The sequence below is a fragment of the Bombus huntii genome, chromosome 7 (genome assembly GCF_024542735.1).
Source record: "Bombus huntii isolate Logan2020A chromosome 7, iyBomHunt1.1, whole genome shotgun sequence".
NCBI classification, from domain to species: domain Eukaryota; kingdom Metazoa; phylum Arthropoda; class Insecta; order Hymenoptera; family Apidae; genus Bombus; species Bombus huntii.
In genome coordinates this window covers 8,273,490-8,287,021 of record NC_066244.1, presented here as the reverse complement: position 1 = coordinate 8,287,021, position 13,532 = coordinate 8,273,490, and the positions used below count along the sequence as shown (strand labels likewise).

The window sequence follows — 13,532 nt, the reverse complement described above, 5'->3', positions numbered from 1 at the left end:
CTGAGGGGTCACAAAGATCATATCAATGATAGTCATATCAGAATTGCAGAAACGATGTCAATGACTTTGGACGCTTGTAATGTTCGTACAACGCAATACGTAAAGCAATCTATTAAATATCAGCATGGCTCTTTGTCGGAATTCTTAGGATTCAAGAGATACGACAGCTTTCCGAATAATCCATTGATTAATTCTTCGTCCAAAGTTCCTGTAGCCATTTACCGTGGTTTTAATTTAATGGCTTCCCTCTCGCGAAATGTACGTCGTCGGTATTGGAAATGTTTTACTTTCTTTGTAAAAGAAACTTTTGTTGTTCCTCCCCAAAGTTTCGCGGATTATACGACTCAATTAAGTAATTGTAAAGCAATGAAGCGCACATTTATTTTCAATCGTTGCTCTCAGTAGACGTTAGCTCGCGGCCAAACGCGATTATAAACGTTTTGCTCTTACGAAGGTGTAATCGATCGTCTGTAATTGCGTCCGTTCAACTTGTCAGGGGTCTAATTGATATAATGTAATTAAAAGGTTGGTGGAGAAATATACGGAACAGAGAGACGATGTTTCGAGTTAAACGTGTTGCTAACATCGAAACATTTTCTTGCCAGCGATAGTTTCTTACGCGACCCTGTCATATTCGATCGCCGGAATTTAATTAAAGATTGATTCTCCATGGCTCTACTGTAAACAACTCATTAAGCTGGATACAAAACGATCGACTAATGACGAAGCGTACATAAATGCTTTCGTCAAAGTATCTAAAGTTATTATTTAGACCGCTGGTTATTTCACCACAAAGTATTACTACAAACAACTTATACAAAAAAAATTATTTTCCAAGTTTTCGAAGAATCCCAGCATCTCAGTTATTGATGGTTCGACTTTTCTTAATGTTACAGGTGCGATCTTTACGGAAGATCAAAAGGACAGCCCTTCGGAGCTGGCGTTCAAATATGCCATCTACAAGATCAACAAGGACAAAACTCTGTTAGCGAACACGACGTTGGTCTACGACATTCAATACGTTCCTAAGGACGATTCTTTCCGAACGTCAAAGAAAGGTAAATCTGCAGCATCGTTCTATTTCCATCGTGTTCTCCTTCACATTTTTCAGAAAATTATAGCAGAAATCTACGCATTCATATCTCAGTCTTCTACATTCTCCATCATCCTAACACTGACACTGTACCAGTTCTCGTTTCGGTCGCAGCGGAACGTATTTAACACCTAGAAACGTCTAGGGCAAACATCTCGACACTGAAACGTTACAGCGCTGATAAGGCACGGATTTCGTATCTGATAAATGGGAGACGCACTCGAGTGCACGACTCTTACTATTTCAGAGCTTAATAAACTACAGAAGGTTCAAGGTGTGACAGTCAGACGAACGTTTGTCGGATTTCCGTTCTATCTACTATTTCAAGCTGATTTCTATCGTCGATACCATCTTCGGTTCCATCGGCCTCGTAACTTTTCACACTCGTCGAGAAATCGGTATTCCGCGGCGTGCATGGTGAAAGTTGGAACGTAGAGTCGGAAAAGAGATCGTCGTTCCCCATTCTCGAGACAATAATATCGATCGGCAGACGCCGTAAGCCAGATACAGCTCGTATTTATTCCCATACGATCCCGCGGACCGTGTGAATTTTATAGCGACTTTTTTGATCAGAAATGATGGAGATCCTCGTTTTCAAAGGGATTATTCAGCGCGCACTGCCGCCACAAAGAAAAATCGTGGATCTTCGAAATGGTAGAATTAACTTCGTCGCATTAACCGTAAAAAGCGGAAGTAAAACACCAAATGTAACTGTGGCTGTGGAAATCTGTGGCTGTGGAAATCTGTGGCTGTTCTTAACTTAATCCCACCCATACGGGGACAAGCCGACCCTTCGAATCTTCGAATAGATTTCTCTGTGGAAACTTGCGTTACCAACCAACCTCACGTTGTAGAACAATGTTGTTCCAAGTTTAATTTCTAACATATTTTTTCTGGCAAACCAAAATATTTCAAAATTTGTTTTTCGATCTTTAATTACTGCAATAGTAATTAATTTAATACCTTGAAATGCAAAAAAAGAGATAATTGAGAATAGTTTTTTCTAAAATTTATGATTATCTTTACAAAAAAAAACAAATTCGATTGTTTACAGAAAAGATGAGACTATGTGATTTTTCTTTAAAGATAATAATAATTATCCGACTAGTTCGTGAAATTGAGAATTTCATGAAAAGTAGATAAATTTATTATCATTATTATTGTCATTACGAATAATAATTATGGATAATTGTAAATAAGAAAACAGATGTCGTACGCGCTACAGACTAATTCGTTTTCGACAATAACTGGAAGTCGATATTTCAGTGATTTGATTTCAGCGAGCAGAACACGAAAACAGAGAGGATAGAGGGTGGGGGTGAGCGCGAAGTCATAAGATGAAATTTATGCAAAATAATTCCGTAGGCAAGTCGGGGTGAGCCGCCGCGAAACCATAACAATGTTTCTTGCTGGCCGATCGTAGGTGGCCAGCGAGCGTAAATTGCAAACCGTAAATCTGCACGGACATCGATAAATTTGCAACAAAGTTCTATCCGCTCCGAATATCTATTTCGTCGAGTACGCAGTTCGGATTATTGAGACTCAAAGACACTTCATTTCCCATCGCATCGCGTCCTTTTCATGCGAGCGTATTTCACAGCCGGACAATGGGGATAGTCGTATTTTCGAAAGGATGCTCTTCTGTTCAAGAAATCCCATCGCTCGGTTTGTAAGATACAGTGGAAATACGTAAAATGCCGTTATTGTCTCGAACAGTCGTGGTCATTAAAGCTATATAATACACAGATTACTTTTACTAAAATACGAAGTGTGGATGTAATCTCTTGCAACACGATTTTTCATAGTAGGTACTTAACGTTAGAAATTAAAGAACCGAAATACAAATCAGCCATATTGATAGCGAACTGATCTCGATCATCCATCTTGCTACTAAAATTCAGAAATTTTCAAAAATTGAGTTAATCAGTCTAATTTATGAATGATTGAAACATTTCTCCTTCGAACTAAATCCAAACAGCAGGCGCATCCTAATTAACGTTAACTCGTAAAACAAACAGCGCTCTGAAAACAATCACATCATAATTCCGCTACAGCGATTCTCCCGCCCACTACCTACATTAATCCTGAGTAAATTAACCCCAGAATCTACCCTTGTCCATGGAATAGGATCGGCTTAAAATACACTCGTTGGAACGACTTGGTAGACCGCATTTACTTACAATCAACCGCGTGTGGTTGCCGACACCCTTTCCAGGATCTCAATTTTACCAGAACGATTCCACTCACGTCATAAATATGCTGGCGACGAGCCCTTGCAGTCTGACATCTCGTACCCACGTTAGCTTCCGCGTTTAAAGGTATTCCAGCCTCGTCTGAAAAGATTTTCCATTTTCAGTAGTCTGGCTGGATACCCAGGGCCACACCATCGTTCTCCATTTTCCTCAGTCCCTTAGCATCTCCGTTTGCATCTCTTCTTCTCGTAATAAATCCCCGACGCCACGGGACCACGACTCGGTACGCACTTTTTTCCTCTTCGTCTTGTCAAGTCTTTCGCGACGCGGGCTTAACATCGTCTACCGACTGGCTTAAATCCCCATGAAAGCTAATGTCCCGATTTGCTGATGTAGATTTATGAAGAACGGGATCCAGGTGTTGACAATGCGACGTTTTGTTTGGATAGGAATTTTGAAAGTTGCTCTCCGTGAATGAATGCGGCAACTCGCTCATGAAATTTCGTGAAATCACAAGTCGGATTTTGTGCTCTGATGTGGAGTTTTGTTCAAAGTGAAACACATGGAAAGTGCAAGCGTACAGTGAAATCTTACGACGCAGAATAGTATAAAGCAGAGAAAATATCGCGACAATATTCATAAAATACGATAAATTCCTCTGTACGTCGCCTATTATTTAAATTCTCAAATTTCCTTATTTTCAAATTTAGAACTTTAACTTTCTAATTTCCTAATTGTTTAATTTTCTACCTTTCCAATTTTCTAGCTTTCTAATCTTCTAACTTTCTAATCTTCTAATTTTCTACTTTCCTAATTACCTAATTTTTAAGTTCAGTTGCCCAAAATTCGCGTTTCCAAGTCTCACAATTCTATAAACGTATCAGTTTCATCTTTCATTCTTTTCATTTTTCTCGCAATTAACTTCCGATGTTCGTATGCGATCAGGAAAAGTATGATTTCACGAATTGACCGGCGCGGCGTCGATGTTCCGCCTGACCAGAGCGATGTCAATCGCGCGACAAATTCAGATCAGATTTATTCACCGTTAAACGTCAAATTCTGGTCGTAGTTTCGACCCCTTTTACGATCCCAACCCGATTTAAAATACAAAACAAGCCTGATGTAAAAATACAAAAAAGAGAAAATGGTACTCGTTCTATCGATTCCTTTTTTCGAAATTCATCATTCAGAAGCTCGTGTATGTGGGCAGAAAAATTATCGTCCATGCCGGAAACTAGCCGTGTCTGTACGAACCACTGAAAGAGAAGACAAAGCCGGCGAACATGGCGAAAATTGAATTCGCGAGGGAAGGAAATCAGCTTGGGAACGGCACTCGATGAATTTCTGAGAACTGCCTGTTAGGATTATAGTCGACGCGTATATTGGCGCCGCATTCGAGCGGAACGGGAAATGAATCGACCAGCGAGGAAAATTAGATTTTCCAGCGAAGCTTGGTCGATCGTCCGCGAGAAAAGTTCCTTGTATCGCGAAGTATAGAGTCGTAGAAAAATTAAGCGAATAGTTTTTGTTTAGATTTCCATATCCTGCCGACAGACAGTAGAGTACTATGCAAAAATCATAGTCAATTTATGGTTTTGTAGTAATAACTGATTCCTTAAAAAATATTGTACATGATATTATTAAGAAATAAACCTTTAGATATTCTCTGCTTTATAAATTTTCTAAAAATATTCCCCTGAATAGATCCATAAATGCAATATTAATTATTTTAATATTTACGAATGTTATTTAACAAGTTACCAATAATACCCAAATTAACTTTCTAAGGAAAAGTAAAATATTTCCGCTTGGTAGATGATCTATCATACGAGATTTACAGAGCAGATATCGTAGCTGCACGTACTTTAAATTCGTCCATTTGTTTTCACTGACCAAATCGATAGTAATTGAAGCATTCCAATAATTATTGATATCTGTATCCGTTATTACTCTAATAATAACTTGTTTGATGTATATTTAATGACTACTGATCAGAACATCGAAGTAGTTTTTATATTAATAATCTATGATAAGCGACACGTATACATAATAATGTGTCATGTATCGTATTATATTCCCATTCAGTTGCGACAAATCTTTGATTTTGTTTCGCACAATGGGAAAGGCATTCGGTTTTTTACAATATCATGTAATAATAATCATAGTTAATAGCAGAACCGTCCGTACGAAGTCTTATAATACCAGTTTCATCGCAATAAGGAACTCTTTCGATGCTTTTATCAATATTTAGAGAGTCTTCGCAACTTCGTTTCAAGTGTATTCGATTATGCTCAAACTGGCATACAAGAAAGCGGAAAACACAAAGAACCGGAGAAGTAACAATTTCTCAAAATTCATTGAATAACTTACACCGAATCCCTTTGATCTCTCGAGGCGGAACATTTTAATGGAAGCTTTCGTTTATTACCGGCAAACTCTCTCTTTACGTTATAGCCATTTCTTTGTGGCCAGGATCCCCGTTCATCTGCAGCATTCACTGATTTGCCGGAAAATCTTCCCTCTCAGATGTTCAGCTTCTTATACACGCGCCACTCTGCAAAATTCGTGTAACACCTACGACAATCGTTCCCTCGCGATAAAAACTTTTTTCGGCTGATATCGCGCGAGAAATATACTACTTTCGGATAGAATAATTTAATAGAGCACTCGAGTCACGAATCCAACGGTCCTCGACGATCATTTTTTATCATCCCCTCTTGCGGAGAAGCCAAGAGAAAGGAGACACGGATGCGACCGATGTAATTCGTTTAAAACGGCGAAGTGCACTTGAAAGCGCTGATGGAGAACTTTTTTTCGGCAGACAGCTAAATGGGACCGTTTAAAATCCGGATGACACGCGAACACCCGTTGTATTTTTAATTTACTGCTTTCCCGTTGGACACTCTTTTACTCCCATTTCGTCTCGGTATTCCTATGCTCCAGACAAAACCTCTATACCTTTGTTCGCGCCTCTACAGAAGGACCAGTGATTCCGCAGAAAATTCAGGTCAACCGGAACGCAAGATTGCTAACATTTCGCTTCCTACTACGTCCGAACTTTCAACGAGATTTCCGCGTCGCAATTAAATCAGTATTCGTGATTCAGGAGAAGAAAAAACGAAAGAAACACAAGAAAAATATATCACAGCAGAAATGGTAAAATGTTGCGATTCGAGGGTTCCGATGCGGTTGGTCACTTCGTTACCCTTCCATTTTTCTCTATCGATCTGTAGACGTACGAGTTCCCATCCTCGAGATGGGCAACAAAACTGAAAAGGCGATGTTTAACGCAGATTTAATCCCGTGTTTCCTCTCGTTACCATTTTGAAAGCATTTGCGGAAGAGAGCCACGATTTTCCTCGGTGAATTCATGCAACGTGACCGTTAACTCCACATTGTTACGCAATCTTTGGCCCTGCATTCCCCGTGTACAAATGGTGACTGCGACGAACGAACGAACTACGGAAATTAGTGACGAAGCCATTTCTGGATGTCAATGCACTCGGTGACTATAGTCGATCGTCGCGACGCCGTTTCTCCATCGTTAAACGAAAACTAAACTACGGTAGGATTTTACTTCGCAGTGAGACGTATTTTTGTGTGAAACTACCGTTGATTATTTTCGATTAATAACTCGAAGGAAGCAATTTTAATGGTCTGAGTGTAATAAAGATTCATGTTTAATCTGCTATCTGATCTGTTAATCCATTTTGTCTGCCTTATTGATGGTACTATAGTACATTTCATGTACCGAGGTATTCTCTTGGGTATCTGATGTTGAATAACAATTGCAATGCAGATCCGATTATTGCGGAATGTATAATATATTAAATGCCACATCAATTTTGTAAACAATATCACAAACAATTTTGCAGAAATTTTACACGAATTCAAAGTAATTGCTATGAAATAACCACGTACCATCTAGCTGAAGGAAATTGTACACGAAAATATTTGACCTTTACGAAATTAGTTATTGGTGTTTTATTCGTGAAGGTAAACCTTCTCCAGACTTTCTGAAAACCGCACTCTGCTGGGAGTGCTTAGAGAGCGGAAGTGAGCGGCCCGATAACTGATCATTCGAAGCATTTCCGCGTTTGGCGTGTTGAAACGGGGGGCAGTGTTGGTTCGTTAACCGGAAGAGCAGACTTCGTAACGAAATAGCGAGACTTATTTAGCAACGTTGAGAATACGACTTAATCAAGAAGGGACGACGACGAGCGAGGAATTTCGAATTATTCGTGGTGGAGCAGTCAAAGAACTAACTGAGACTTCTGTTTGTCAGACGCAGAGATCCAGGATTTTCGTTGCACCCTTGAGGATACAGATACCGGCGAATTCAAAGAAAATTACGGTCGCTGGACAGCAAGAGATCGATCTTTATCGAAGAATAATAAAACGCTTCTTACTAGCTAATAAATCTTCTTAAATTAGTTTCTTCGATTAAATGGAAGATAGCGAAATTATATGAACAGATACAATCTCTAACTAAACTGCAATCCTCAAGAACGACAAGAAAGCTATTCAGAAAAATTAAATTTCGAGTTTTACCGTTCCTATATCACTCAGCAACGATCAGGTACCCAAGCGCGATCGATTCAATTAAATTTCTTTCTCGAAAGGTATTACCTTCCGTGGCAAGAATTTCATTGCCTAACGAGTTTTCGATCGCGCGTTAAGTGAAACCGGCAACGTAAACGAAGAAACGATGAGTCAGATGTCTGACATGGCAGCCGATCGAAAGGCAATGGAAAAAAAGACGAAGTCACGTGAATAATTCAGCGAACACGTAGCAAACGAGAATACTTAGACACGCCGGAATCCCACTTTCGAAATCGAATTCATCCATCGTGGCGCGGAGTCGGCCGCTCTCTGCACGCGTGCCAGCCACGATCCTTTACGAAAGGAGAACAGCCGTTCTGAAGGTATATCGCGGATAATGGATCAGGAAGCCGTCGGTCTGATAACGTATCAATTTCCTGTCCATTTTCTACGATGCTCGTACGCGCGTACAGACATCGAACTCGTAAATCATACGGTCACGTCGCTTCTATCGGGTCCATGAATGCTCGATTAATACGCGAGCCGTGCGTCGAATATGTACGCAGTCGATGGAAAAGTATCACGAGACGGTATTGTCGCGAAAAACTAGCGGCTCGGTTAAAAATATCTGTTCCGATACACGCCTTTGACACGCGTTATGATTCGTAAGTTGATACGGTGACATCTGACCGTTTCGTTCGTACTGGTATCGTTAAACTTTCAACGTTTCGAAAATTTGTTCCGATCCACGATTCTGATACGTTGTGATTTGCTAGTTGATACAGTGACATCTGATCGTTTCATCCGAACCTACATCGTTCCGACAATTTTCACTAACTTCCCAATGGTACACGTACACATGATCCTATACTGAAGGTAAAGATTATATAGTATTGTAAAAATAATAATATATTGGGCAATTAATTGTATCGAGTTTACATATTTATCTCTAACTATATGTTTAACTTCCAGTGTTTCATGAAAGTGTATGATGTAACACATCATATATCATCATATACTATATTAATACTATACTAAATTAATACTATATTAGGGAACTGACTGTCATCTAGTAAAATAGATTTTTACGGCATGTATCGAAGGGTTACAAGTAATCCGGTGTATCGACATCCCGGATTACAGTTCCGAACCAAAGACGCTGGTAATGATGGAATGAATGTCCATTGAAATGTCGTAATGCAAATGTTTCGTCGTGGAACTGATTCTAAACGATGGGAACGCGACTACAGAAAGTAGTGGCGCAACTTGTTTACTGTCGAGGAAAAGAGGAAGCGGCAAAGTTCCGCGTCAATCTCTTTCTCGCCTGATTCGCGCCGCGACCACGATGAAAGTTTACGAGGAGATTACCAGGAAATAGTGTAGCAACGACGCGGTAAGGGACAGAATCTTCAGCGTGGCACAGCTTTCCGTGATGTAAAGATCCCGAGTGTGTCTCGCCTGGAAATATGAAATCAGTGTGTCACTGGCACTCCTCCCCGTATTTCCATTTCAACACTTTTCTCTACCGCTTACCTGCTTGCCTGCTAAACTCTTCTTCAACTCCATTTACGCAACACTGAAGTAATATGGAGGTGTTAACCTATATATGAGCCACTCAAACGTCAAATGGATCGACTCTATTTTCTGAAATATTTGTTGCTTTCGATGGCAGAGTACATGATTTGTTTTTAATACTTCTGTATTTAATACTTAATGTTGATCAACTTTATAAATGAAACGTAGAGAAATATATCAATTAATAAAAAATAACATTCAAAAAATAAATATCGTGTCTCAAGATGTGTCTTGAAATTTTCAATTATTTATACTATGTGATTGTAAATAAATTCGTGGAAATAAATTCTTCGTATTTTGGTATATTGATTGTAAACATTCGTATAATAATTGCTTCCGAGTAAATTTAATTAAGTTAGTGTATACTATTTCAGCGTGCAAGCAACTGTCCAGATCGGTGCAGGGGATCTTCGGACCGTCTGATCCTCTCCTCGGTGCCCACATCCAGAGTATCTGTGAAGCTCTCGATGTCCCGCATCTGGAGGCAAGAGTGGACTTCGAGCCAACGTTCAAGGAGTTTAGTATAAATCTCTATCCGTCGCAGGACCATTTGAACAAAGCCTTCAAAGATCTCATGTCCTTTCTAAACTGGACCAGGGTGGCCATAATTTACGAAGAAGATTATGGTAAATATCTAATCTTTTATATTTATTTTGTTATACTTCTCATGCGATACCTAGTAAAAAACTTTCCTTTTCCTTGAAAGAATTTACGTATCACTTTAGGCTATCGCTTGAATTGTTCTACACGGTCCAAGATTTAAATTTGTAACAATTAGAGATTGCCATAAGCATGTTTCATTTGAGGATGGCTATTGCTTCGAGCTTGCTTGTACCCAATTTGTTTGTACACACTATTTTTGTGTAACCATTCAATCCTAAACCAGAAATTCACCATACACTTTACACTTATATCCTTGTTACCGTTCAAAAATCGTGTTATTCAAAACTCGTTGCTCGTAAGCATAGTTATACACATATTATGTTTCGTGGGACGATGGGAAATAAAAAGATACGACGAAGAGGAGAACCATACCATTGAAACAATGGAGCAAATACCCTAGGTGCCGGCAGATTTGCAAGCATATGAGTAGCGCTCTCCAAGGAGTCACGAAACAGCGCTTTCGCGGATATCGTGCCGTAGCGTGTCATACAGCCTAGTTATTACGCTGTTCCTTCTTTTTTCTCTCCATTTGTTTTGTTTTGTTTTTCTTTTCTTCTTTTTCAACAGCTAACTCCACGTGTCGCGTCGCGTCGCGTCGGTTGGCGCGATGCGTTCCTATGCAAATAGAACGTCGGAGTCAGCCGGCGGAAGTGGATGCCAACGCGACGCTGAAATGTACGCCTGTCACCTGCACGCACACGCAAACCAACCTATTCCGCGTGTAAAATCACACGATTCGTCATTATCGTCGACATTTCTTCCATCTACTTTTCCTACAAGTGTCACTGAACAATCTTCCATTTCTTCGATTCGAAAATCTCTAAATACCAATTTATTTTTATATTAAATTTCAATATTTCGTATCGGATGCAGTGTTACAACAATGAGTATCTAAATATTAACTAAATAGCTACTGAAGAAATGATAAAAAAATGATTATATTTCCAGAACAATTGAATGTATATGTGTATCTTAAAAGACCAAAGGTTTTAGTTCTACGATCGTTGATATCGGAGTTTTTGCTTACGGATTTGCAGCTTGCTGGAATTTGAAGTTTCAATATTATTCCATTTCGCGAATAAACTTCTTAGACTAGGACTTCTACTTTTGATATTTTTCCTCCAGCTTTGTTTCTCAACTTAAATATATAGGATATAATCTTGAGATTGGAGGAGGATTGTTTAATATTTGAAAATTAAATATTATTGGCCCAGAGCTTTCAGAGTTCAAGCGTATCCAGTGTAACTTAAACCTGTCTGATCCTTGGTCTTCTTCATGACCTCGTGCTTTCGAAGGCCAAGGTTTATTATCCTTGTGTTTTCGAGGTCAAAGCGCTCCTTGCTACTCCTTCACCTTGCTGCTCCAAAGTTACTCTCATTTAATTAACACCTTCTAAAGTCAACGTTCTCTTGTTCCCGAGCTCGCAAGTTTCCACTTCGAGCTTTTTGCTCAAGAATGGCAGAACATAATACGAAACAACTTAGCGAATGAATTATAGTCAAACATTCGTTGAAATTTATGCCATTCCTTCAGCGTGTTTCAAGTCTTTAATAACTTATGAAAATAGTTTTTCCAAATTCCTGCATCGTTATGAAATTTTCACGTTTTATAGGAAACCAGGGCGTTTTCTAATATTTACAAAAAAAATGGTGGTTAAAATATCGTAGCATCGAAAGTAATCTCGTGTAGTCAATGAATTTCGCAAAAAACTTTCACGTAACGTTAAACATTGATCGAGTGCGGGAAAAAATTGATTGCAAAGCTCAGTTTTTTTCACCAAAAACGAAAACCATGTTTTATGGTGGTTTACATCGCTTTCATTTATATTTCGTTTGAAAAAAAATATTGCATTTTTAACTGGTTGGTAATTGGACAAAGAAAAAAGGTCTTGTTATCTTAAGTGAACTATTCAAACTTCGTTCAATTTTAAAAATTACACAATGGCCGAAGGAAAGGAGGGTGATCATTCTTTGAAATTACTTCTCCTGATTAGACGACGTAATCGCTTACGGAATGGCGTGCAGGAAGCGGAACGTTTCCCGCTAAGACCAAGAAAAGACCTTAGGAAGGATGTCCCTTTTTTTACATCCTGTGACAGCCATAAATTTCCCAGCAGCGATTCCGAATAGAGACGTTTGAAAATTTCTTCTCGCTGAAGCATGTCACTGAGCATTTCCTCGATATTCTGTCTGATGGAATATATTTTTCAGCTCGGCTATTCATCGAAAATGCGGCAGAATTTTGCCTTCCGTAGCACGACAAAGCTTTCCCGCGGGTCGATCGTTTAAATGTGAATCAACGTTCTTCGCTCGAGCCGGCCGTGCTTCGCGAAGCAAAAGAAAATGATCTCTGCTTAAACTCTTGCATTATCCCAAGGATTTCGATCTTCGGACTTCTCTAAATCCAATTAAAATGTAATCTAAGAAGAAGCTCCATCTGCCATAGCAATGTCGCTTCTGTATAAACTCCTGGAAGAACCCTCAGTCTTCTTGAACCTTCTGCAAGTGTCCCGCAAAGGCGGTTCAAAGCTTTCTATACCACAAAGCTCCTTTGCTGAAGACCCCTAATAATTCTCACCTGCTAAATGCAACGAGCAGAACAACTCTACGAGGTGACATGGTTACAGCAACAAGCCTTTATTAACGTTTCACCGTTGGGTTTCGCTGTTTGTTACGCAGAGAATATAGGCAACCCGAGGCCTACAGTTACAAATGTACGCGTGTATGTAAATCGGGACAGGCTAGACGTCTCTGTCGCGTTCATCGCGCTTTGTGCCAGACCCGCCAATTATTCTTCCACGGATTAATTACCCGAGCCATGCTTTGCCTTCGAACAGGATGACTCGGCTCTTTGGCTGTCGCGAATCGAGTCACGACACGGCGTTAAGCTGGCATGAATAGACGCTTGAATCTCTGCATCGAAAGCGCGCCATTGTGTCCATGTTTTCGTGTAACGGTACTGCAATGGTTCTGCACGAAAATATTAAACCGCAATGGGAAACGGAGATGAATGGTTCTTTTCAACATTGGTTCGTTTTAACATTCATCGAGGTTGAACACTCGAAAAACTCCTTTCAGACCCATTCGAACATACGTACGAAGGAAGATGTCGATGATTCTTTGGTATGAATGAGGTGGACTTTGGCGGCCCTTGAGATGACGAAGTTATGTTTCATATAGAAGGGGTGTTTCGATAGAAGTTTTATCTAGGTTCTTTGGAAATGGCAGGTTAATCGATTTGGAATTTAGTGAATTGAATAACTCAATGATCTGTAGTGTTGCCATTTGAGTATTTTTCTATCAGACGAGAAATCTGAATGATAGATGATAGACAATTTTATTAAATTTATTTAATATTTCATATTTCGTTTCATGTCAAAAAAATTGTATGTATTATTCATACGTGTCCGTGTCTCCATCAAAAAAGTTTGACAAGGGAAAATATTTTTAATACGTAGTTTAAATAAA

At 39.4% G+C, this 13,532-nt stretch overlaps 1 protein-coding gene across 8 annotated transcripts in view; it reads left to right on the top strand.

Moving 5' to 3' along the window:
• The window catches only part of LOC126867600 (glutamate receptor ionotropic, kainate 2), a 157,277-nt gene that overhangs the window by 76,815 nt on the left and 66,930 nt on the right, over window positions 1-13,532 (top strand). For all 8 annotated transcript variants that reach the window (XM_050622263.1, XM_050622270.1, XM_050622262.1 and 5 more), the window contains exons 3-4: window positions 897-1,058; window positions 9,777-10,028. In XM_050622263.1, the coding sequence (XP_050478220.1) occupies window positions 897-1,058; window positions 9,777-10,028 (414 nt within the window). The remainder of the gene's footprint in view (window positions 1-896; window positions 1,059-9,776; window positions 10,029-13,532) is intronic.